The sequence below is a fragment of the Athene noctua genome, chromosome 1, assembly GCF_965140245.1.
Source record: "Athene noctua chromosome 1, bAthNoc1.hap1.1, whole genome shotgun sequence".
Lineage (NCBI taxonomy): Eukaryota > Metazoa > Chordata > Aves > Strigiformes > Strigidae > Athene > Athene noctua.
In genome coordinates, this window is record NC_134037.1 from 118,324,419 (window position 1) to 118,351,502 (window position 27,084).

The 27,084-nt window shown below is 40.5% G+C and overlaps 1 protein-coding gene across 1 annotated transcript in view; it reads right to left on the reverse strand.

The window, feature by feature from the left end:
- Positions 1 to 23,430: 23,430 nt before the first annotated feature.
- EFEMP1 (EGF containing fibulin extracellular matrix protein 1) overlaps positions 23,431 to 27,084 on the reverse strand; it is a 49,704-nt gene continuing 46,050 nt past the window's right edge. The window contains exons 9-11 of the mRNA XM_074908228.1: positions 26,942 to 27,065; positions 26,622 to 26,817; positions 23,431 to 24,651 (exon numbers count right to left, since the gene is read on the reverse strand). Coding sequence (XP_074764329.1) covers positions 24,493 to 24,651; positions 26,622 to 26,817; positions 26,942 to 27,065 — 479 coding nt within the window. The 3' untranslated portion in view covers positions 23,431 to 24,492. The remainder of the gene's footprint in view (positions 24,652 to 26,621; positions 26,818 to 26,941; positions 27,066 to 27,084) is intronic.

Here is a 27,084-nt window from a genome sequence, read left to right on the forward strand (position 1 = left end):
TGCTTTGCTGCTGACAAACAGCAGATTGTTTGGATAGATTTTTATGTCATTATTACTCTCTAGCTCATGGCAAATAACTGTTCAAACCTCTCTACTGTTATAAAAATGTATTTGATTTCATAAGAGTGATAAAGGAGTGGTTGGAAGCACTTGTATAATACAAGAGACATGAGCAACACAAATCTTGTCTTCTGTTAAGCACAGAAGGTGGTTACTTAGGGCTTTTAAAGCTTGAATTCAATTGGGGAAGCCAACATACTTAAAGCAGAGAATTACATGATACAAGTGACAAGCAGAGAAGAGACAGCAGACTCATTTCCTGGAGAATTAACACAAAGCGATACATGTATGTTGAGCTCTAACAGACTGGTGTGGCATAATGAAACATAACAAAGCTGTAGAGGAATATGTAAGGATGACTTACAAGTGATCTAGAAGCAAAGATCTAACAGACACCGTCCATTCACCACAAAGGACAAACCCACACTGAATTAGTGTGAAAAGTATTTTTCTTGAGCACTTTTGCGCTCAGCAGTAACCAGTGCACAACAAGCACTTGAACATTAGCTCCATATGTCTGATACTTTGTCTCAATTTCGGTGTAAAAGAAACAGCGACCTTCTGTCCTTCTGCCATCAGCAATATTACACGGTCACAACTTGTATTCTGACATTGTTCTGAGCTCTTAGAAAAATGCCAGAACTTTGAAACTCTTGAGAAGCAGCCATGCAAAACAGATGCTTCAACTTTAAAAAAAGCCACACATCCATGTTACTGGTACCAAAGGATGAATTCTATAGCTGAGATTATGTACGGCTGTAAAAAAAGTCCAGAAAAAACACTGAAAAATGTTTTTCAGATGATGCTTTTAAAAATATTAGCCTCCTTATTTTTTCCATTTGAACATGCATTAGAAGAGTTAAACAGTACACAAACAGCAGTGAGCACTGAAAATAGAGATTTTGACTTAAAAAAAAATTTAGATATTTTTCCACACTCACCAAAATGAGAGGCCTTAAGTGTATGAATTTCATAACTGTCACGGGCTAACAAGTTACAGCCATACCACTGTAACAGAAAAAGGATACAAGACCTCAGATTTAGTTAAAGATTCTAGGCAGTAAACAAAAATAACGTTTAACATCATGAAAAAGCAAAAGTATTATTAATTTATTCAGCAAGGTTTGCACTTTATCTCTCTTCATTACTTTTTTTCTTGGGTATTTTTTTCCACCCAGGTCTGTATTCAGTTTAATGATATATAGTAATAGTAATAAACACCACCCAAGAACACATGTCACTAATTTCCCCATTCACATTTCCCCCATCTAGTTTGGAATTAGGATAAGAGACATGTTTTTCTTCCAAACTTCTGCTTATGTACAGCAGATGCCAGTAAACTGGGAATAAATCCGTTTGGCACTGGAACTTCGAAACTACAGCTCATGAACCACCCACCAACATTCCAGTAGACTAACAATATTGAAAAGGTGTTTTTACAGTCCTGTTTAACACAGATGCTTGATCTTTTCATGCTATACAACACCACACTCTGCACAGAGGACACCATGCCAGTGAGATCACTTTCTATAATTAACCTTCACAAACACTCTCAGGTCTCACCTGGGAAGATCACTCTTGCCTATATTTCCTCTTATTGTCTTCCTAAAAGAAGACTGAATGTAGCAAATAGATGGTCCATGCACCATGCTCTGAAGACCAGCACGTTTGGACTCCTCATCAAGAGAAATAACAAGCTCCAGAGCCAAGGGACCTCTACTGTAAACGCCCTACCCGCAGATGTTCTGCAATCATAAATAAAGGCTAATCACAGCTCTGGTGACAGCACATGTGGAGATAGATTTCTCTTTGCTATTTTATTGAAAATTTATCCATCCAAAGTCCTAAGGGCATGCTGAAAATGCTAATGAAAATTTGTACGCATACTCCTTGGAACAATAGGACTAAAACTCCTCACAAAATCTTTCTCCATCCAGAAATCGGAGCTCACCCAGTAAGGTTTTTCTCTCCCAGTAGCCTTAAGGTTGAGTTAGCCAGGTTTCCTTCATAACAAACCCCACAGAGGGAGCCTGGAGGTCAAAATCTCTTTCTGGGGGTTGAACACCGTTCCCATCACACTGCACTATAAGGAATGTTTCCCCGGAACAGCTCCCCCCACTGCCACCAGACCCTTTTCCTGTGTTTCGGTCTCAGCAGCTACAGCTGACACCATTTACCCCATTTCTTGCCCTGTTCCAAAGGGCACCCATAGTGTGTAGCTCTATTTCCACTGGCTATGGCTTTGTGCTTACCTGGCAAAATTATTCCATTTGAAAGCAAGAGGAATCAGCTGGAAACTAAAACACCACCACCACCCCAAAACAAGCAACAACTACAAAAAAAGACAAGACCAGTGTAGATAGCTGCAGCTATTTGGCATATATGCTTGAGCCTACCATGAATTTTTAGAGTCCATCCTTAGTACTTCTTTTTCATAATATGGGATTTCAAAGTAGAAACTTATTTGCTGTATTTGAAAATTCAACCTCCATAATGATGTAGAGTTGCAAATTTCTTAAAGAACATTACATTACTTCTTCAGAAAGCTCTGCTCTAGCTATTTCACAGTCTCCCAAGTCATACAAAGCCTGTGAGTTCCTCCTGGGAGACATTTGCTCAGAGGAACAGCGTTAAAAAACCCACTGAATTCAGCAGGTGCCTTCTGCTCTTGGAAATACCCAAACAGCTTGCATGTGTATGTATAAGCATCTGTGGAAAACACTGAATGACTGTATCTACTCAATTTCAATAGTTTTAATATGCTTTAGATCATTAGTCAAGCTTACAGGAGACCAGCTGTAATTTTTAAGCCTTTTCTAGCAGCCTCCACCATACTGAAATACAAATGTTTAACATCTGTAATGACATTATTCCATTTTCTTACATTGTATGAGTCTTACCGATAATAATTCCAGGGTAGTTACTAAAAGCAGGCATTTCTTACAGCAGCAGCTGGAATAGCTCCCTTTTGACCTGTACATCTATACCCCATTCTCTCTGGCTCAGCAAGTGTGCTAATGCAACCTGTGAGATAACAGCAGAAAACCTGTTTATGTTAAACTTCCCCAAGTTGTGTGGGGGAATTAATCATAATCTACTTAAGCCACTTATTTATTTTAGCCAGGATACATCTGTAGTTGATCACCCAATTCTATCCATAGTCCACTCCCCATCCTGCAACTCACTATCTCATTTACAGAGATTTCCCTGGGCAAGAGAAAGTTATTTTTAAAACCCCAACAAAACTACAGACACTTGGAAAAAAGTGGTGCATGCATATTTTAAACGAATAGTAAGCATATAACCAATTCCTATAGAAATAAGTATTTACTATTTTTCCTCTCCTCTTCTAGTGGATAGTTTTTTACTACTTTGCTTTATCCTGGATTTAAGTCTTCATTTTACTTTATACTATATGATTAAATTGAGTTCCTTAAATAGACTTAACATGAATTTATATACTCTATTAATTTTGAAAGTAGAACCCATTACACAAACATGGCTGTACCAAAGTAATTCATGGGGAACAACAAAAAGAACACTCAAAAATAATTTCAATAACAGCTTATTTTTCTCTTTTTCAGCCACCATTACAGTAAAGGTAGTGCTGATAAAAAGTTATACCTGTAGCTGTCCCATTAAAGATTCCCAGTATTGTTCCCACCATGCTTAAGTAGGACGTCTCAGTTTACTGCTTTCATCACAAACTATGGGAAACAATTACAGAGTGTGACTGGAACCAGCATTAAATAACCCTCGGAGCTTGTTTATATGCCACACCTGAGCAAGTAACTTTTTTTGAACAGGTAAATTTGTTTTAGTAGGATGCATACCTCCCACCCTAACTTTTTAAAGAAGTCTTAGGGGTATACAGTGAAATAGCATGATTTTAAAGCTTTTTTTTTTCTCTTTTACTTCATCTTCCCCCCCCCCCCCCGTTCTTGTCATGTTTAGCTCCACTTTAATTCCCTGCCATTATCTGTTGTGATAGCTTTCAGATGCTGTGACATTTCTCTAGCTTGCATTAGTTCTAATGATTACTTGACTAAATCTCACTGTTTTCTTCAGAAAACTCTTTTAGATTAAGTTAGTAATCAAACCTCTCATGGCAGGTGGATGTAATCTTTTATTTGAATGAGGGATTTCAGAGTAAACATAAGAAAGTGGACTGGTTGAATCAAACTACCCAACCACACCCATCTGACTCCTGGCTTGCATTATCCTGATGGGGCACCTGTGTCTCATCCTATTTTAGGGCAGCACCAAGCCCTCTGCCTTTTTCTCTTAGGTAGCTGTTAATTATGTGTAGTTCTGCTCTTTGAGTGGGAAGGAAGTATGATCTAGCATTTAGGTGCATGTATTTTTTATGGTTTTGAAGAATAAGTTCAAGCAGAGGATGTACATGACTAAATTCTAAGCCTGTAATCAGTTCAAGTGTTTCTGACCTGCTGTGTAAGTTGGAGATATCTACAACCAAGTATTTATCTTAAGTACTTGAACCAGCAAGAAATAATTCTAAGTGCAAATCTTTTCACAAACCGGTACTGTGATTCCTGAAGTAACTGAAGTGTAATTTTTTTTTGTACCTTATGAAATGAAAGTAAGGCAGAGTATTGAACAATTGTTGGAGGAAATAATTTTTTTCTCTAGTAAAGCTATTTTGATATGCTAGTTACCTAACTGTGTATATAGATATAGCCTATGTGTTCACAGTCTATTGGACCCACAGTGTAATAGATGTATAAAGTCTATCAGATTCTTTTCGTTCTGGTAATGAGCTTCCAAGACATTTGAGTTATTTTTATTGCTGTGAAATCTAAAATCAGTGGAAGGCTATAGGAAAACAGATACTTTTTTTTTTTTTCAGTTGTAGAAAACAAAGTCTAGGTTTCTTATGCAAACAAGTGGCCTCAATTCCTTTATATTGCTTGGGCTCTCCTTTTTCCTATCTGTTCAGTTGAGAATAAAATGGTCTTAAGTTAGGCAAACTGTTTTCCATCCGTGTGGCCTGCTAGTGTATGGGATGTAATGTGTTTCTAATAAGCCAGCTTTAATGTATGCTTAATGTGTGGGAAAAAATGGACAACTGCATCTTTGGCATTTTCTAGCAGGTTAAAAATGGGCTCCATAGATGCATAGGGTGGGATCAGTCTTCAAAACTGAGAGTCTGCAGTGAAGATTTGTGTATTCAGATGCAGGGACTTTGTAGCTACACACAGGCTTTGATTAAAATTTGTTAATGTGAGCTTGCAAGAGCAGTTCTGTGGGAGGATGGAGGGTGCCTGTCTGTTGGTAATAGAAATTGTTCTATATGCTAATAGAAAATCCTCTGTATTACTTATAAAAAAAGACATGGTTTGTAATTATTTTTTACAGAAAATGTAATGTTCTTGGTTAGGTACTGAAGTAGAGCTGTAACAGTGTCTGGGAGCTGTGAATTTGGGTCCTTAGGTAGTTGAAACCACCTTAATTCATTTAATATGATTCCTTAAATCCAGGTTCTTCTGAGATTGTTATCTGCACTTGCTGCAAGATTGTGTTAACGCATATTTCCATCCTTTGCTTAAAGGGAAATTATTCCCTATAACAAAGTCTGTCTTGTCGAAAGAGTTATCTTCATATTTTATGCCCCTTTTAGAGCTGCTTTCTCTTCCACCAACTCTGTTGGAGACAGAACGTTTCAGGTCAGTGTTTGGAACAGGTGGTGGTACCCTATGGGGGTCCTGTTTGTATACACGTGGACGTGTTACTAACTAAATGCGTAGGCCTATTTGGTGTAGCGTTTGAGATTCTAGGTATTCATATAGTGTCTTTGAAGTAAACAGCCTTTCTTCAATGGTAAATATACTTTGCTGGTGGGCCTCAAGCTGGGGCTGAGGTTTGTTCTGGGGAGCAGGGCGATGCTTATGGGGTTAGACAGAAGAAAGGAATGAGCAGATAGACCCAAAACACTTGATCCTCATCTCTGGTGTTGTCATAAATGAGGGCATTTGGGTTCGACAAAGAAGAAATGTTATGAAGTGGAGGGAAATATGTAGCTGTAGTAATTTGCAAAAGCTGGGCAAGTACCACTAGGTGTAAATGAGTGTGGGAGAGTGGTCCCCTTGAGCTGCAGCAGCAGCTGGTGAGGTTGTAGACACAATATTGAGGGAAGGAATAATTTATTAAAGAAAACCCTGCAAACAGGAATAGAGAATATTGATCCAAGCAGAGCAGTTATGGCCCTGCAGGTCTCAGGCAGTGCTATTGCTCACATTTGGAAGTCTTTCTCTTGTTATCCCAAATTCTGGCTGAGAGAACACCTTGCAGAGCTCAGGAAAAGGCTCCTCTGACTACAAAGTTTCTTTTAAGATGTTTCAATCATCTTTGGCTGTACCGGAAAGTCAGAGGATGATCAGTACAGTGACAGTGACTGTTTTTAAACCGTTCAGTTGGGTAACTGTGTTTTCTCCAGAGCAGTGTGAAACATCACATTTTCATTTCAGAGACTATTCCTTGTGCTACACGTTTTTGTTGGAGTCTCTTTGGAAGATCCTTGAAGCATCTCATCGCGCCCTGGCCTTTTCTTAGTGAAGAAATTGAGAATACCTTGCCTGGATTTGCTTCCTGACCGAGGAAGGCCCTAAAATGAGTTATTTCATTCTCTATTTAACCTTCTGCCGTACGGTGGCACTGGTTAGCTAACCAAGGGACATGCTTCTCCTGCTGCAGTCCACGCTGGGTTCTGGGTGCTTTACCGTGATGCACAGAGTGTAGCTTCTGCCCACACAACTCCTCCACAGCTTGCTTGGAAATTTCAGAAGATAAACTGAATATATGTGGAATAATAGAAAGCAACAGTTTGGTTATTGAGTAAATATTACTTTATAGCTCTCTAATCCTGGAGATACTCAGCTTCGCTCTTCGGTGTGATCAGGTGAAATATGGGCAATTTTTAACTTGCGGGGATGAATGAGTGGTGCAGAAAATTGAGGTGAAGGAGAAGAATCTTCAGAAACGTTAAATTTTACGAAATACACATGAGACAGTGCTTTTCCTTTTGTGTGTGCAGTGAGAGTGAAGAGTGGCTGAAGAGCCACTAAGTCCATGGTTTAAAAAGGACAGCCTAGAGGTGTGACTTTAAGCCTTTTCAGGTATTTACATGAACTCTGAGTATTCAGTGATGTATTCTTAATAAAACAGCCAGAACTTAACAAAAATAAATGCAGAAGCACTCTGCCTGTATGGGATAATTTTTAGATACCTGTTTTCAAAGCTGAATTAGCATCACTTCTGACACTACAAATTAATTCTCTGACCTGTATCTTCTGTCAGTTTAAAAAGAAATGTGAGTGAACATTATGTGTAATGCACAAAGCTTCCAGATGTGTGTGCTCGTTTACTGTCAATTCAGTTTTTGGGTGCCCAAGTTAAAATTATTTGTACTTGGGCAACCTCTCCCCAGTAATCCCCTTTTAGAGCTGAACGTGCTCAGGGCTTTTCTCCGTACCAGTTTATGAGGCCATGAAGACCTTTGTCAGATGTGAAGAGCCAAAGGTGTAATTTTAAATTATTATGGTAGAAATGATGATAAATATGAAGAAATATAAATAGGTCTGAAATGACCTGAGACTCTGAATTACTTGCCCTGGGCTGAAAACTGAGCAAACAGTGGTGGCAGAATGAGGGTGGACATACTTTTAGGAAGGTGGCTTCAAAAAAAAAAAAAATTCTTGTTTGATGGGCAAGTAGCTGTCTGATTGAGCATGTAATAATGCAAAGAAAATGCATGTAAAATAAAAGATTTTAAAAATGCAATTTAAAAACCAAACCTAGTTATTTTCTGGGATTTTCCTGTGTGGTAACCCCATAAGTGAGTAGGACTGCACTCACTATTATGTTAAATATTTGACAAATTTAAACAGAATCACAACTTTAAGGCCTGATATGTTTCCTTTATTGTGTTATCTCTGCTGTCATGTGAGGATGCATTTACCTGATTAAAATCACTTTGGTCACTGCTCAGCTTGGGAGTATGGCTTTGGTTTTGCGGTCTGCCCCTGTCCTACAGCACTTTGTGGGGCTGTTGCCTGTTTTGGGGTGAGGCAATGGTGAGAGGCTTTGTCTTGGGGATTAGCACATCAAAGGGGATGTGTAAGAGGTGGTAATTAAACCAGATGACGACATGGGGAAAGGCAGCACTAAGGATTTGATGACATGGCTCAAACTGGCAATGGAGCATGGGGTAAAGATGAGTGATTTGAAGGCAAAGTGTGATTGATCTGGGTTGTGTCAGGCAATGGCACAAAACCAATCAAAAAGGTAAATTTGGAACGCTTCAGATCTTTTGTTGAAAAGCTAGTCATGATTATTTAGCTGTGGATGTGACTTTTTTGAATTTTAAAAAGCATTTTCAAGTAAGAGAAGAAAACGACAAGACAGTGATTAATAGAGGGTCTCTAACAAAGAGCAAAGCTCTGGAAGCTTCGGAGTTGCTGGTGGTGCCATGCAGAAATGTCCTGGTAGTCTGAGAAGAACAGGAGTATGTAATGTAAAAATCAGGAAAGAGAGAGGAGATGATAATTTGTTTACAACTTGTCAGCAATTAGCCATTGAATCCTTTTAAATTTTGCTGTCTCTGAAACTCAAGCAAAAAGTCTTTTCAACTTTGTCAAAAGTTGGATGTTGACAGTCTGAACTTTCAGCAGCTCTGTGAATGTGGTGGATGGCACCCTTGAAATAAAGCAGCAGCTTTAGAGCTTATGGTCCTATAGACTGTATCTGTTCTACCACTTTCCCCTTTGGCATGATGGTGTGCATTCTTCTCTTGAATTTCAAAGTAAAACTTTATAATATATAGTATATAAAAACTATAAATAGGAGTTGGGAATGAGGTGGATGTGGTGATTGATAAAGGTTTTCTTTGCTGTTCTTGCCCAGTGGCTTTATAAAGGAGGTCTAAGCTTAAATTAAGAGCTAATGATGGAGCAGTTTGTTAACTTGTGCCATGTCCTTGATCTGTTTCCAGTGCGTTGACTTCATCCTCTTGCTGTGACAAATGTCATTGATTTTAGCAGGTCTGGGTCAAGACCTTTGCACAGAGCTTTCAAGTTTTACTGTGAACACAAATATGAGAGACTGAAAATAAACTTATTTCTTCAAAATGACTCCTTGAAGTCCCTAAATGTTTACATTAATTTTTGTTTTCTTGCTTAGGGGAAAAAAAAATTTTAAATGTGTGTTATAATTTGGGGCATGTATAATAAGGAGCTGCACCTTGATACAGGTCCTCCTGATCAGAGGAGATAGCACATATTCCTATGAAATGAAGGATGAAAAAGGCAACAAAAAGTTTTGAAGGCTGATAAAAATGATTTATAGTCAGAACCCAGTTATAAATCCCATCAACACTTACTATAGTTATCCTTGCACATTGCTGTGTTGTTGAAAGAAAGGTTAGTAAAGGAATTAAGTATGTGGTATTTAATTCATATGGTTACTTACACAAGTTGCAACTAGCTTGAAAAATGCCAGCATTGTTAGTAAAAGTAGTAAGAGAATAGTGATGTATGTTAATAGACATAAGGGTATCTGCCATTTAAAACTAAATATAGTCAACTGTGTTTTGGGGGGTGAAATGTGTAGAAGAACATGTAATATTTTTAATAGGATAATAGCAGCTGCAGAAGTCAAAGTAGTAGAGGAAAGGGGAATACTTGAGCTCATGGTGGCAGGCATTTTCTCTGTAACCTGTAACAGTTTAGTGATTCAACTTCAAACTTTGATTTATTTAACTTCATACTGTGTTTGGCCTTGAGCTTTTTTGCAGGCATTACCTTGTCCTAAGAGCATCTCAGACCCCCAAATTTAACCTGTATAAGTTATCTGTAACTCTTTGTGTAGTGGATGTAGAGCATCTAAATGAAAATGTTGATTTTCTCAGTGGTATGCTCTGATTTTTTAACTCCATGTCACTGGACTGATCTTTATCAACAACTCTGAGCATATTGTTCCCAGGACGGGTGATACTCTCACTATGCCTTTGGCTTCAGATGTTACACCCCAGTTGTGAAAAAAGCACCTGTTAAATGATTTTTAATTGTTACTGCTGTTTTCAAGATACTGAAGTGATTGTGAATGTACAGGCAAGTATAAACACACAAACTCAGGGCAGCAATAGCCCGTGTATCATGTTAGCTATGTACTCTTGTTCACTCAATCTTCTTTCAGTTTTTTTTTTTTCCTTTAGAATTATGCTTATTTTTTCCAATTCTAAGCAGTTGTTGGGTAGTTTCTACTTGCAAAACCCTCCAACAGATGTAATTCTGCCCCTTCCATGATCGGCAAACAAACTGTCACCTGGAAATCTCTTGTATTTTCTTCCTGAACCTGCTTTGGTCTAATACTTTTGAGAGGAGTAGCTGTAAAAGTATGCCCATAAAAACTTTATCCTGATTTATCAAAAGCTCATGCCTTGTAGACCCATCTCCTGGCTGCATAGTTTATAGCCTGGCTGTTAGCATTACCCACTCACATCACCCTTACATGCTCGTGAGCTTCCCTGCAGGAGCGACACTGGGAGCTTTGAGTTTTGTGGCCAAGTGTGCAAAAGGAAATGTAGAAAATCCAGGTTGCCTCTGTAGTCTTGCTTTGTGGTTATGTGTAGTGTTACAGGCTTTAATTGCATGGCTGCAAAATGCACTATAGTCAGCATTTTCTAAAACCTTAATTGCATGAGTTTCATCTTTTTTTTTTTTTTTTTTTTTCCCCTTCCTGAGCTGTTTTACTTCCTGCAGACTGTGCTGAGGCTATGACGCCTGCCTGGCAGTAGCACATGGTCAGCTCCACATACAACAGCAGTACAGTGAAAGATGTGGATGGGAAACAGCACACACACAGCCTCTAAGGAGGCTGTGCAGAAAAAATGATGCACAGAAAACCTCTTCCCTCTGTTTTGTGCTCTGAAAAGGCATTTGACTTGCCATGCCACAAAATTTTGAGGCTAGGGCTGATTTTTTTGACCCTGGGAAGGATTTAAAGCCTTGATGAGGTTGTGAGCCTCTTGCCCTGAGCGGCTGAGCTGGAATAAAACTGAATTTCTTGGCTAACTCTGGAAGGTTTGGAGATTGTTGGCCCCTGCAGCAGGATCCTTGGCCAGGGCTGGCCCTGAATACCAGTGGCTCCTGTGCCTTGCTTACAAGCAGGAGGGAATATGCTTTTGAGGATTGCAGTTAAATACTGCTAAGGGTGCATTTGTGAACATTTTGGGTCTCTATTCAGCACCTGCCCTTTACTGGGTGGGTGTTAGTTAATGTCTTCTGGAGGGGATTTCTCTTTTTGTTACCAGGCAGCTGGTGATGGCACCTCCTAGCCCGACCCTTGTAGCTTGGCAGGACATGTGCTGTGATCCCAAAATGTCTGAGGGGGGCTGGGAGCTGGTGGGAGCCCACCTGTGTGTCCCCTGCCTTGTGTTGCTGATGGCAGAAGGACGAGAGGTTGTGCTGGTTTAGGCCCTGCCAGGATCAGAGACCATGTTGCCCGTTGTCCCTCCCCCACCCTTGGACTGAGTAGGGCACAAACCCTGGGGTTGAAATAAGGAGAAATTTAATACAACAGTGTAATAAACAATCCGAACAACAACAATAGCAATAATAACAACAATAAACAGTAATAACAGTGAACAAGACAAAAGATTTACAGAGAAATACTGCGGTGAACACAGCCAGCCTGCCACACATGCTTCCCGTGACAAAAGCCACAAAGGAAAGCTTCCTGCACTGCCACGCTGGACCTAATGTCAGCATGGTATGTATAACCTGGCTGGAGATCCCTTCTCCCTGCTGGGGAGACTTAACCCTATCCTAGCTGAACCAGGACAGATGTGTGCCCAGTTGTGCTGGTTTTGGCTGGAATAGAGTTTGGTCTCAGTGCTGAGAAAATGTCAGAGCAAAGGCTTGCACAGATTTATCCTTGTCTGGGGAAATGTACAAATCTTTGTTACAAAATTAGGAGTGCAAATGTTTGTGAGAAGGAAAATGAAGTATTAGTGTACACACTTTGACCATAATTGTGCCTCCAAATCGAATTAATTCTGCATACACTTCCTCAGCCGTCCTGATCCCCTGAGATTTTCCTGTACTAAATTGCGACGGGCGGAGGAAGCAAGCAGCCAATTCAATGTGAATGATAGAGCAAGCTTCAACTTTATTGACAGAAATCACCCCTTATATAAGCACTCTACAATAATCATGCATACTACTCACAAATCTATTGGATACATGTAAAAAGCTACATTATAATATCCCAGCCCCCTGTGGCATCTCAGACATGTCACAACATCTTCCCTCTTCTGGCCTGCCTCCTTTCCCAAGGTTGTTTTTTACCATCAAGGCCATTGTGTACCTCAGTTTCTCTCTTTGTTAACATAACAGTCTGTTGTTTGGCATAACTGTACCCTGGGTTTTTTTTCCTTTGTTTACCTCAGATGGCTGCAATCAGCTTCTGCAGAGACCCATGGCCTTGCTCTCTGCAAGCCGTTCTCCAACACTAAATGAAAATGTGTGCCTCGTTCCTATTGTCTGAGTTAGGTGGAATGAAACCTGCCTGAAATAATACTGTGGAGGAAAGTTTCAGTTGTGATGAGCTTTGCCATGTACCATCCTTAATTGTGATAACACAGTTTTACTTTAGATTTTTGTGCTTTTAGATATTTTATTCAGTTTATTTACTTAGTGGAGTTCCTGAATATGCAGTTTTAATGTTCCTGGTTTTGCCAACCTTCTAAAAAAAACTTCAGCAGGTATTTTAGTTTTTAAGAGCTTCACAAGTGTAAGGAACAGCATTCTTTTTTTTTTTTATTTCATGATGAAGACACCTGAGATGTTAGAGAGTGACCTAGTGATCTGTATAATTATAGTACAGGCTGACATGCAATGTTTGCAGACTATTCCTCACCAGTTGCTGTAAAGCCAGTGCTTTCTGCCTTTGCTAGTCCAGAGACCTGAGCATAGGCTCATGGAGGAATTGATTACAGTTGCAAAATTTCCTCGTAAAACTTTTTTCCTTGTAAATATAGTCTTTCCACCAATCCAGTGCTGATTCAGTTATAAAAGCTTTTGTGTTTAGAGGGAACTTCTTCCTTGTTACGGGTAAGCAACAGCCTTTCTCCCAGGTCCCAGACCTGGTCTGGTACAATCTGATTGTATAGGCCAAATCTGTGTATAACTGTTGCCATCTTCATGATTTCTGGTCTCCGATCTTTGTTGTCTCTGGATCGTGCAAACAGATGGTGTTCAAGTTTTATCTGAATATCTGACTACATTGGAAATGAGGCAAAATGAATTCAGCCATCACTAATAAGAATAATGCCAAACCCTCAGGAAGTTTCTTTCCTCCTCTGCTTTTCCATAGTCTTCTTTCTAACTTACTTTGTTACACAGTTGTGTTTCATCTGAATGGTTTAACTGATGGCTTTGGAGATGCACCTGCAATTTTTGTGTGTTTCCTGAGCTGAATCACAATGATCATGGTTACTGTGCATACAAGTGTCCCTTAAGATCTGTCCGTCTTGTTGGTGCATACAGGAATGTACATAAATTGGATTTAATGCAGAAAACCATGTTGCCATAAAACAGAGTTACTGTTCTGGCTAGGTAAATGCAGCATTTTAATTGTATTTGATTTGAGCCCAACCAGTTGTGTATTAGTAACTGTTTTCCTTGCAGCAGTAACCAGCAACAACTGCAGACATTGAGCTTTATATGTAATCTAATTTTTGGAAAAATTGTTTAGCAATTAATGCTAATAGCTGGCTGATACTTGCATAACATCCAAGTTCAGCTGTACGTTTGCCTTTGACAGAGCAGGCTTGCAAACAAGATCTGGCACCCAAACAGGCCTGTGCTAGACTGAAATCATTCATGTGTAGTCAGATAAGTAAACAAATAAGGAATTTGGAGACTTCTTAGATTATTAATTTTTTTCATTTGGTATCTGCCTTTCTAACTTGGAGCTGCCCAGGATGGTCTTAAATCTAAGGTTTTAGGCTTAAAAGCTCATTTATTTGTTTCTAGGGTATGTTATTGGTACTCGTAATAAACCAATGGGATTTCATAAACCCAGAACAGTTTGAAAAGGGGGAAACTATTCTTCAGTGTGATGGACTGAAGCAATCAGGTATTTAAACAATCAGGTTCTATACACTTTGTTGTCAGGTTGATGCCCCTGCAGAGTCGAGCTATATGGCACTGATGGCTCAGTTCTGCTCTTCAGTGAAATGTCATTTCCTTTAATTATCCCTTTGTTTCAAAGTCCCAGAAAAGGTGTGTGAGCGCTGAAATGGGAATAAATGCCTTGGCAAGGGTGACACAAGGTGAAAAGGGGAAGTGGCAGTACATGGGCTGTGCCAGCTCCTGAACTGCAGAGCACAGAAAATGCTCAAAATATCAGATGTGTAAGTTGAAATCGCCTCAAGGCAGCTTAATCTTATATGGGAGGAATTGGCATAGTGCATAAACCAAGCAGAAATGGGCCTTGGCAGAAGTGGAGGAGCAGCAGCACTGTCTCCAGGACAAGTTGTTCTGAACAGTTTATCGCTTGTGTGAGCTTACTCTTGCTGCCTTGCTGACCTGAGGGACATGTCTCCTGGTTTGATCTCAGCTTGATATTGTCCTCAGTGGAGCAGTCCTGTGCTTTATTTGAAACTGAGATGGCCTTTCGGGGAGATCCTTGACAGCTGCTTTCTGCCCGGGCTTTGTGGTGGTAGGGAGGGCTGTGGCACCATCCCCAGGATGGTGGAGGCAGGCAGCAGAAGCAAGCTTAAAGCTGGGAGGGGGGGGAAAACAGCTTAATGAAAATAATGCTCTGTCAAATATAGGTCATCCTGTGCTTTTTGTCTTACCCCCCCCCAAGTCATGACAGGGTGGACAAGTTTCACAGTGGTCTGTACGTCCCAGTGTTCAAATTAACTGGAGTGGTTTGGTGCCTCAGGACTCATTTCTGCTTCATGATTGCTTCATGCTGGGACGTTGTGGTGAGGTTATTTGGGGGAGAATTAAAAGCTTTTTTGTTGTTCTTCTGGATGGTTTTTGGCGCTGAGAAAACCTGTAGCTCTTGCAAAACGTTCAGCATCCCTGAACTTAAACAGTATCGTAACATCAGACCTCACTGGATTTTGGCTTGAGGCTTGCATCCGGAAGTATTAAAACACTTGTGTTAGACAGGAATGTTACCCTCGATATAAATTTCCATATAAAAACCTCTGCTTGTAGTTTCTCCATATATTCCCCCTGTTCGTCTCACCCTTCTTTCTTTTTATTGCTGTTTCTGCTTGGCAAACACCAACCACAGTCCTAACTGTGTGTCAGCCTTCGAGGGAACTTATGCAGGGCTAAGAGATTTTAAAAATAAAAGCAAAAATATTTTTTTAGGCTTCCTATGGGCTCTCTAGGGCTTTCTGCCCCCTTGTCAATGCCTGATGAAGAAAAAGCGTGAGCAGCAGGATGAGGCTTCGAGTTGGGGGTGACATGGGGAGGGAAACCCACAGACTTGTCCCAGTGCCTGGGTGGCCACAGCTAGGGCTCTTCCCTCTGTGATGGGGCACCCTGTCCCTGTCTGGTCTACACCCTCTGAGTGCCCCTGCCATGGACAGGATGGCATTTACACCTTTAAAACCGCCTCAGCTCTGTACTGGCGAAGGGCTGTGTGGTTGTTGGCTCCAGCCTCGGTGCTTCAGGGCATGATTTCAACCATGTCTATGGAGACCAATTTTCAACATCAAAACAAACCAGTGTAAGTGGAATTTATATTACCTTTTAAAAACGCAAGTCAACAGAGCTGAGGACTCTGCTTCGACGAAGCCTCTTGGGTTTGTTCAGGGAATTACTACAAATATTTTACATCCTTTTTGAGACTCCAGGCAACCTCAGGAAGTGTCTGCCGAGGACAGCTGTTGAAATACCCCAGGTTGCATAGCTGATCGGGGGAGTTTTGGGCTGTAGGGTGCAAAAGCACTCCCTTGTCACCAAATATCCTACACTGCTTGAAATCACCCTTAATTTTCAGAGCCAGGCTGAGCTTTCTAAACATCTAGATAGTATTTTTTTCCCCCTGAAGAACAGTGTTTTGAGCTTGGGTGATGGTGGTTGAGCAATTGAACGAAAGCCTTGATTGCAAGTGCCTGAGTGTGTGTAAATTTGGGTAAGCCCAAAGTCAAAGAAATAATCTACTGTCCAGAGATGGAAAATATCCTTGCAGCAATGTCACAATGGTGAGAGGGTTGAATTCAGATAAGAAAAAGCTGCAGTGGAGGATGTGTCAGAATGCTGCTCAAAGCCCATTGAAGAGGCAGGTGAAAAATGGGTGAGAGTTGGCTGGGGGTGCTTCACCCCCTCTGAAAGGTGCCTTGAGCATTTGGTGCTCAGACTGAGTATCTTGGAAACTCAGCAATATATGCTTAAAGTCAGAATCTGGAAACTTTACAAATGTGTTTTGGTTTTTTTCCAAGCTCGTTAGAGGTTATGCCATGTCCCACAGTATGGGGAAGAGAAAGATACACCAAGCTACTGGACTGAACATTTGAAAAGAGCATGGCTTAGGAATTTTGGCATAGGTACAAGCATCAAATTATGTGAAGAGGAATAGTGACTTAACTGCTCACTTGGTGATAGGAGAAGGCTGTGCCAACAAGCTGCCATCTTAGAGATGTGTTTTAATTATCTTGGTACCTTGCAGGCAGGTGGATTTGAGTGGTATGTTTGTACTGGCTGGATCCTTGTTTCTTTACATACCAGCAGTGTATGTATGTATCATACATCTGTAATATGTGTGTGCACATAGTCTTTCAGGAGAGTTTTCATCTTTGATTGCAGTGATGTGAATATGGTGCCTCTAACTTTTCTTTATGCTTGCATGCAAACAGCCTTTGTGTGAAGTGCAAGCTGCAGCTTGACAAGAGCATCGCTGTGGCACAAGAATGTCTTTATTTCTGCCAATTCCAAAAATGAGGGAAAATTCTTAAACTGAGCAAGGAAACATATTCCTGAAAAGTGTTTACTTGTGATGGAACTGGGAAGCTTTCAAGATGGTATGGTGGAAGTTGTAACAGCCAACAATGTGCGTACTGTATAGCGAGGGGAAGGAAGGGTGATTGGCGAGGGAGAAGCTTCCTGATAAAAGTAGGAAGCTGAACCGTAGCCAGTTTGCCTAGAGACAGAGTGGGCTCTCTGTGATGCTCTTGCAAAGGTTCGCTATGGTTTCAGTCTGATGTTTCCCAGCACTAGAGAGAAAAATGATGTATGAGTCTGGCTTGCAGTAAGACATAAGAATATGTCAGCTTGATCTGCTCTGTTTTTGCAGAAAACAGGAGAAACTGTGGCCTTTTGTGATGTATTAGAAGAAACCATTGCTTGATTGTCCATGAAATTTTAGTGCTTTATTGGAGATGTTCACTGTATAATTTAGGTCTTCCCTCTTCAGCATACCAAAGCGAAGGCAGAAATCTTCTGACCCCATTAAAGTTTCATGTTACTATTTTGATCCTTGTGATTTGGTTTTTAGTACAAAAATCACCGTCCTTGCAGTGAGCGCTCGGCATGTTGCTTCATGTTTTCCACTGCCTACCTACCTTTGCCAGTTTTTAAAGCTTTCATGAAACAAAACAGCCCTACTAAATATTGGGGGGGCAGTGTTTAGACCAACCCTGAGTTGCAGAATTATCTGGTGCATGGTTCATGACAGGTTGTGAAAGCAGCAAACACAAACTTCAGTCTCAGGCTTTCAATCACTTCAAGGGTCAATTCATGTCTAGTAACTGTGTCCAGAAACAACTCTCCTAGAAACAGTTACTTGCAATGATTCTGCCACCTTTCCCCACACAGTGCCTTTAAACTGGGCAGAACTTAAATTTTTGTCCCTTAAAGGTTTGGGGTTTTTTTTGCAAGTGTTTGCTGCTCATGTAGTTTGCTTTAATGCTCTTGTGGCCACTGCTGAGCTGAGTGTGACAGCTGGTCACCAAACCCAGGGCCAGCAGTTCACCATGGACTGACTATAGCAACCACACAAAAAAGTTACTAATGCAAACGATGGACGTAGCATCAAAATGCTTTATGCAGACTACCTCCTTTTTCTTTTTGGTGTGGTTTTCAGGTTTTAGGCATTTGGCATCATAACACTGTGCTGATGGTAGAGTTGCTGGCAAAGGTGGGTAACAGCTTGGAAGCTACTAACAGCAAACTGCAGATGCTTTCCCTGTGCCTGAAGGTGCCAGGGGAATAGCTCTTGTCCAGGTTAGCCACATATTTAATGGGTCTTGGGAGGCTTTTCTGTGAATTTGTGCGGTTATTTTTCAGATAGATCTGAGGTTTAAAATTCCCAACATCCTGCTCTAAGAAGGGGTCTGGGGGATGAGACCCAAACTGCATGCTTTGTTCAAGATGTAGTGGACTTAAATGACTGTGGAAATGTTCAGCTTTGTTTCCTGCTCTGTCTCCAGTTATTCGTGATGCTGGATTTGCTTTCTGGAGCTGGGGTTTTCTTTGAGTGGTCTGTCATAACCTTGACACTATTCTCCTGAGAGTTGGTGGTCAGTTAAATAAAGCTGGGAAAACTTTCATGTGCATCAATTTTTACATTTATCCCCTTGGGGTTTATTTGGCGTTTTTTGTTCAATATTTGGAGCACTGTAAAGGCCCCATTTTCCAGCGGATGCTCATCTTTACCTGAACAACAGGATAGCATTAGCAAAATTTGCTTTTCCCCCTCTTCTAGCCACTACTTAGAGGCAGGTCCTTTGTTTCTTACGGTTGACTGTAAGAACAGCTCTGTCATGGTGGTATTGGCAGGTTCCTCCTCCAGGAACATGATAAAAAGTTTCACTTCATTTTTCTGCCATGGCATTGTCTTTTTTACTTATTCCCCTAATGCGTGGGTCACCTCTTGGCCTCATCAGCCTTCTGGGAGATGGCTTCTGCTGTGCTTGGAAGAGGCTTGATTCGCTAGTCCAGCCATTTGCAAGTTGCTCCTTTGGCCTGCCTTGTTTGTTTTTACGTGTGACCTTCCAGATCTCAGGAACATTTCTATTTTCCTCATTTGTATACAACCTCAGCTTCTCAGAGGATGACTTATTGATTTTAATAATGCCTTTTACCCTGCTGTTTTGGTATGTTGGCTTCCCCTCTGCAGCCCTTACTCTGAGCTTCCAAAATCTGTTTGTTTTCCTAGTTTCCATGCCGCCTGCAAGAATTTAGCTCTTTTGACTTCCCACTTGGGTGTTTGTTGTATATATTCTGTATATGAAACATTCCTATATATTGCACATAGATACTCCAGAAACACTCAAAGTGCAAGAAGAAAATGTGACCCTCAAGAGGAGGTGGTCACAGTTTCAGATGATTCTGGAGTGGCATCAGCAGGGTTGAGACCTTGAGGTGGCTGTAACTTTCATGATTGTGGTTTCAGAGTTAAACAGCATAAAGATGTTACTTTTCTCAACCCAGCTGGCAGGCTGCTAAATTTGAAAGCCTGTCAAGGCAGCCTGCTTGTTAGGGTGTATGGATGGGGATGGTGCATGCCCCTGCATAGGGAGGTTTTGTAGACCACAACTGCAGAGGCTTTAGAGGTTATTGGGGGAGGGGGGAGGGGGGGCAGGAAGAAAAAAAATATTTCATTAAAGCTATACAATGAAGTGCACCAGAGTGTGTGTTCGCAGGACAGGAGCTGCTGAAGTGTTGGCTGCACCTTTCACTTTGAAAGGTCTGATCTGAAGCATGTTAGTGGGGTTGTTTCCCCTGTTTGAATCTAGATGTACTGTGTGTTTATGTAGAGGTTAGAAAAATATTTTATTAAAATAAAAAAAATATTAATTACCCAGATATATTTCTGGGAGGGAGCAGAGATGCGGAATGCTGATGTCCCTGCTGGGTCTGTTGGGATTCTGGATCAGAAAGTAAAATAACTTCTCTCAGGTGAGAGCAGAAATAGCATGTGACTAACAGTGTGACTGTGTTTACAGACTGAACCCAGAGGTCACTTAAATCCAGTGTTTTGATCCACAGGCAGCACTGTGGTGTGTCTTGGCCACACAGCCCCTAATCCAGTATCAAAGTGTCTTCTGAGATACCAGAGAATAAATCAGGGGAAGCCTTTAGTGCTACTTTGTCATATTGTTGGGGCACAATGTTTGCAGATCTTTTTATGAACAAATCTATACAATAAACAGCAGGCTTTAACAAGAGTTAACTCTGAGATCATGTTAAAAAAAATTACTTGTTCAATGTACATAATCCATATCAGTATAAAATCAGACTGTATTTTTTCCCATGCAAAAATGACAAGAGCTGTTGTACTGTCCTTCAAATTTGCTTTGGCAACTATAAGCCAACTCCATTTTATTAAACAGCTCTCTTTCCTCCTAATATATACAGAAATGCTTGCCGTATAAACATCTTAACTAGACATCTGCTTTTCCCCAGATATAAAACACAGTTAACTTTTTGCCCTGTTCTTGTTCACTGGGGCTGATAACTTTTTCTGCTGGCCAGATGAAATAAAATTGATTTTTGTACCAGATGCAGCACAGTTCAGTTTTGCATTACGCAGGTGTTCCCCCAGCTGGGAAGTGTGGAAACGTGCCATTTTGCTGAGATGATGGTGAGGTTTAGAAATGTGAGGGCGTTAAAAATAATTCTCTGTGTTAACAGTGGGCTTTGTCCCTGGTGGGCTCCATATGCCGAACAGCTGACTGGGGCAGCAGCTGTTCTATATTTTAACAGGAGAGTTATAAAGTTAGAAACATGGATGATCATTCAAAACATAAGCAACTCTTTGCAGTCATGGAAACGGGATTCAACAATAAACTTGCATTTGTGAGCCTTCCAAACAAAATAATCCCACTGCACTGTGTTCAGGTGGTCTCAGGGAAGTGACTGAACTTGCATTTCTATTTCCTAAAGTTCTGTTTGTTCAAAGTCCTATTTCTTTTTACTTTTTTCTCTCCCTGTTTTCTATTTGAGAAGATATTAAAGTTCACATGTGATCCTGATTTAGATTCTTTTCCAGCAGTGACAGAGATTTATATGAGAATCTCTCTTGGAGCGTGTTACTGATAATGGTCGTGCTGGTAGGATATAGCGACGGCTGAGCAAACACTTTGCTCTCATATACTTCCTTGGGATTTCAGCCTCCCTTTTAACACAAGTAGCTGTTTGTGCTCTTGTCCTATGTTTGCTGCAGTTCTGTATCCTTTGCAAGAAACAAAGTCTTGCTTTCCTGCAGAATCGGATGAACCTGTGGGTTTCCCTCCTGACAACATGCAGGTTTTCTGGCACAGCACACAGTAGAAAAGTTCTCCTTGTTGAGGCTCTGAACCATCCTCTCATTTTGCTGATGGGCTTTTCGGACACGCTTATGCTCAATCATGTACTGCACCCCTATCCAAAACAATACCAACCACCCCTTCCAATTTCTGCACAGCCCTGCTGTAGTCCCTGGCTTGCTTTGCTTGCCTGCTTGTGTTTTGGTTTGGAGGGGCTGCTGTTATTTCAGTTCCCCACTTCTATGGAAGTGCTGTGATTAATGTCATGCATGGAGAGTGGTTCCCACACCCAAGGACTGCCTTGAGGTCTCCACCAACTTGTCGCAATATAAGGGCGAGCAGCTGAATCTCTGCTTCTGAGCTGGGTGATAACCTCTGACTTGGTTAGTTTGGGCCCTAAGTGATCTTACATAGACCTGAATATTGCAAACAGACTGGGAGCAGGGTGGTTGGCAGAACAGTTTGTGAAAATAAGATGGGTTAAGCCAAGTCTACGAGCATCATGAGATGTGCAGGAATGAGCAGGCTGAATGCAACATGGGTGTGTGTACAAGCTACCATTGCCTCTGCTGTTCGTGCCATTTGAAAAGGATGTAAATGTTGTTGTTCTCTCTGTAATGATCAATTTTGAGTCATTGTGAGATAAGCAGAGATTTTAAGGGAAGGTTTAAAAGTGCTGGTGATGAAACTAGTGTAAATAGTGGCAGAGCATGAAGGTGGAGTAAATCCTTGTGGCAGAGCCTGGCAACTTGGGGGTGCTGGGGATGATTTGTGGCTGCTTAATTCACGGCAGGGATCAGTCTGGTGCCCTGCAAGTCCCAGGACTGAAGGAGGCAAAGCCATTTCAGCCTCCTCCGGGCACCTATCAAGAGAAAATGGCCTGTTTTAAACCTAGAAACAGAAAACCAATCGTTTCTCGGAATGGGTAATGCTGAGTTACACCATGTTGGAAGTTAAACATCAGTGTAAAAGAACAGTGCTGAGGCTGGGGGTAGAGAGGAGGATGCTTGAGAGCCAGCACAGCTCATGTGTGAGGATGGACTACACAGAAAATGTTGACAAACTAAGTACAGAGGTGAGCATGTGCTGCTTGCCACAAGAATTGCAGAAGGAGATCAGAGGCATTTTGCTCAGTACATGTGTGGGATGAGGAGCTGCCTTTCAAACCAACTGGATTTGTAGTGATTATAAATGGGGAGGAATTCCTCTGGGGAGAGGAAGGAGCTTCCTACAAGCCAAATGATAGCAGTTTTCACCACAGAAAACACCAATTAAATCCATTTACAAAGCGACTAGGTTTGTATTGGTGAGCTCCTCTTTGCAGAGAGGGATGAGGGCTACCTGGGGTCTCACCCCACAGCTCTGGGGCCCCAGGCAAAGAAAATGCAACCCAGCGCCAGCGCTATTTTTTGGCCTATGTTACAACCATGTGCTCTGACCCTTTTGGCAGATTAAATATTTGTTTAAAGCCACAAATGACTGCCTGAAGGATTGATCATTGGATAATGGGGTCCTGCTCTGCAATTTGTCTGAGCGTGGGTGATGTGTCACCCTAACCCAGAGCGGTTGTGGCCTGTTTTGAGATCTATTCTGGAGTGCATTTTTGCTGTCTTGCCATGCAGGACCTCTGGATGCCAAGTTCTCTGGCTATGCTCCTTGCTTCTTTGGGCACATCCCCTGAAAACAATCACTGAGGGTCATTGACATAATAAATATGAATCTGTGGGTCTGCACCACAAAAAGATTTTTGTGTATAGTGTAGTCACTATTTACAAGTTCTATTCTACAGAAAATGAAACTGAAGTAGGAAAGAGGGTCCTTCCTGTAAATCAGGAACTAACTGGCACTGTGTGTTAGTGTATCTTTCCTTTTTTTTAATGTCAGTAAAACTAAAACTCAGTAGGTAACACATTGGTCCTTCTACAAAGGGATTGTGTTTTCAGTCTCCTGTGAACTAACACCGTGTGGATTGAGATCTGGGTCATTCTGACTCTGCAGAACTCGATGGGGCTTTGAGTCCCACAGTAGCTGACGATTCAGCCCTGTAATGCAGCTAATAAACTACCTGAAAAAAGACTAAATACAGTATGGTAAGAGATCTTTATTAAAAATTTTGTACATCAAAGGATTAACTACTAAACAAGGAATAAGATTTTACATATTACAAAAGATGTTGTTATTCTTGAATTAAAAATAAATTTTATGAACACTGTACATGATACATCTCAGTTGTAAGAACAGGAACAGGACTGAGTGCCTGAAAATGATATAACTTAATAAGCAAATGCACTCAATTCTTAGTATACAACATAATATTTTTGGAAAAAAAAAGCTTGTTAACTTCTGTCTGAAAATGCTGTATTCCTCTAACCCGTAACTACTAACAGTGTTCTCAGGAGAAGGCATGGACATGTGTGCCCTGCGTAGTGATATTTTTTAATTTGAATTTTTTTTGTTGGAGTAATTTTCTTCCTATGGTCTATTTTTCTTGGAGAGAGTGGAATGTTATTTCGCGGTACGGTTAACACAATCTGCATAGACAAACCCAAGGCAAAACATTTCTCGCAATGTAACTTTACCTTCAACCCAGATTAGAAAAACCAGCTGATAGCTCATAAATGTCTACAGAAATAGATTTTTATTGACTGTTATCTTTTGTTACAAAGTAGTTAAAAAGAAGAAATATATTTTAGCTTATCAGATAACCATTACTTTGTATCGTTCATACTATATCATTTTATTCTCTTTGAGATTGTCAGTGTAGCTGCATTAGAATTTAAAATGAAAACAACACAGAAGATCACCTTTTAATTGCATGATCTATTTGGCTAGGAAGGGTGTGTGAAGTTTTACAGGATCGTATGAACATACAGTTCTCATAGAAAAGTGTAGTATGTATCTAGTCCAAGAAAGGTAATAAAAAAGATTTAAATCTTTATACAGAAAGTGACAATGCCCATGTTATACTATGGAACACATCTACTAATTTTGAATTACAGGTGTAATGTGTGGATTAAAGATATCAACTTACTAAACAAATTTTTAAAAAGGAGAGCAAAATCTATAAATAAAATAGTAAGTGCTTTCTTGAAGATAATATTCTTTGGCTCCTTTAAGTGCCAGTGAAGGGCTATTGAAAACCACTAAAATGCATAAGGTCCCACTATTATTGTTAATCTTAACACCGAGCTTGTACGATAATTCAAGCTGTTGACTGTTAGCATCTCCAGATCCACAATGTGTTCTCTTGGTCCTGATAGTGATTTCACCAGTACAAGCATTGCACTTACAGCACTTGTTTGCTGAAAGAATAACAAAAAAAGAGGTTTAATTCAGTTAAATCTAAAACGATTCCCTAGTTGCGTAAAGAGAGTGCTTGTGTGTTACTACACTGTAAAAATGCTCTGTCTCAGCACAGAGATACACAATGCAAGTATTCTTTTAACATTTATAAATGGCCATGACTAATCTCACACCTGGCTTTGCTGCAGGGAAAGCTTTACCTGACTAGGGCTCAGAGGAATAACCTGCACTGCAAAATCTGTTCCTGGTTATGCTGACTCTCCTAAAGGACCTGAAAAGTGGTAATCTATCCCAGGATGGTCTTTGTTTTTATCCCCATCTATCAGCTTTTAAAATATATAGAGAATAAGTAAAACAAGAGAGACCTAATGTCTTTAACAGTGATGTAGCTTGTTCAGTGGAGGGAAACTCTAAGACTGTCTCATGGCTTGTACTCCAGAAGTTGTGCTCCCCTTGTAAACATGAGGAATTGTTGCAACTGGTGTGCCTGTTGCCATCCCCATCTTGTACTGCTCCCAGTCTGGGGTCATGCTGCTGGGGAGCAGGGACAGGCCTTGGCTGTGGCAAGCTGTGAGTTTTTTTAACAGCTTGGTAACTTACAGATATTAACAAAAGGGTAAACTCATCTCTCCCTTCACCTACTACAACTATTTTCTCACTGTGTCAAATGAGTAGGGTATACAGATGAATCCAATCCATCTGTTGTATCTGAGACCCAGCTCAGGGTTTTACTAAAACAATTGGAATAACTTCTAAGTAAGCCTCTGTTTACCACAGTCCCTTGGCAGGAATAAACACACACTTCCTTCTTCAAGGCTTGCAATTTCTTGTTGGGTGGCAACAGAAAACTGGATTTGTTAGTCGAAAGAAAGTCAGTCCAAAGGCTAGATTGGGGTCTAACTCAAACTAGGGCTGCAGTGACCTTGTTCTTATTTTAAGCAAATAACTATTCATATTTTGGGGGGATGTATGGCGTTTTGATGTGGCATAAATCCAGGTGAAAGCACTGGATTATCAGTTATGCCAGAACAAGTGAGATGCAGATGAGTAGTTCCTTGTTCCCATCTTGGGGAAACACTGTGTAAGTAGGCAATACTGTTTCTAGGTACGCTTTTTGGATATACTGTCAAAAGGCCCTAATCTTCAGATTTGAAGAAAAAGAAACAAAAATTAAAACCTTGCAATTAATATATTTGATTGAAGCTTTTTGTGCTGATTCTGTTTTACTGACTGCAAAGTCACATACGAAGCAAAAAGGATTTCCCAGGAATTTGTAAATACTACAAGTGTCCAAGAAAATCAGATTTCTTCCAAAAAACTTAAAAAGCAGATGTTATAGACACTTTCATTCATGTGTATCTACTTGAATGTATTACACCAACAGGAAATACTGCTATCATAAGTCATTTGAACTTTTGTGGTTTTCTGAAATAGTTGCTGTGCTCTGGGAAAATAAAGGTTTAAGTATGTCTCAACGCAAAACCTTTGTAAGTTGGCCTGAACTTATCACTTGAGAGATCAGTGCCCCATCCCAAGCTATTACTGATTTCTCTACTTTTTTGCTAAAACCAGAAATGTAATTAAAGTAATTGTATGAGGAATCTTTCTATAATCTTCTCCTAAATACACATGTATGGGGAGTTGGTACAGAGAGTGAAAAGTATAGAGGTGTATTGTTTTTATCTGACATGGGTGTCACAGACTGCTAAATATTCATGATTGCTACCAGTGTTGCGCTCATTTGAAAGAAACTTTTTGATTCTCAGTTTAGAGTTTGCAGATAGAAAGGTAAAAGGCTTCTTAAAATTTGGAAATCAAGCACATTTGATAAGGAAGTATCAAAAAGTTGATCAACTTTGGAATGCTGTGATACTCTGAGGAACATGTGATGGGTTTGTACAAATGGCAGGCGCTATAACACCTCGGTAGCACCAAACCCACTCAGGGTCCAACTCCCACCAATACTCACTCTCAGGTAAAATTCTCCATTTTCATTTCCAGACTTGATCCGGAATGTGTTAATAGTATTAGGGTAAATAGTGGTTGCCTGAATCTGGAAGATATCAGAGGGCACTGTTCTGTCTGAACGGATGCTCATGTATTTGTACACAACAGAGTAAGGCAGCTCTCTGCAAATGGCGTTTGATACGGGGCAGACGCAGCGGCTGAAAAACAAAAATGGATGAAAGCGTGACAGTTACAAACAAATGGTACTTGCTTTCTCTTGTATTTGATCATGTTGCCTGTTGAGGATGATCCTAAACAAAAAAAGACAAATTTTTGTCTTACTTCTCCGATGTAAGGACATAGGGCTCTTGACAAGGATTTCTTGGGTAACAACGAAATCCTCCATGGTAGTTCCAGCAAATTTCATCCTCTCTGCATTCATTAGTAGTCTCACACTCATTTATATCTAGGAGGAAGGAAAAGGG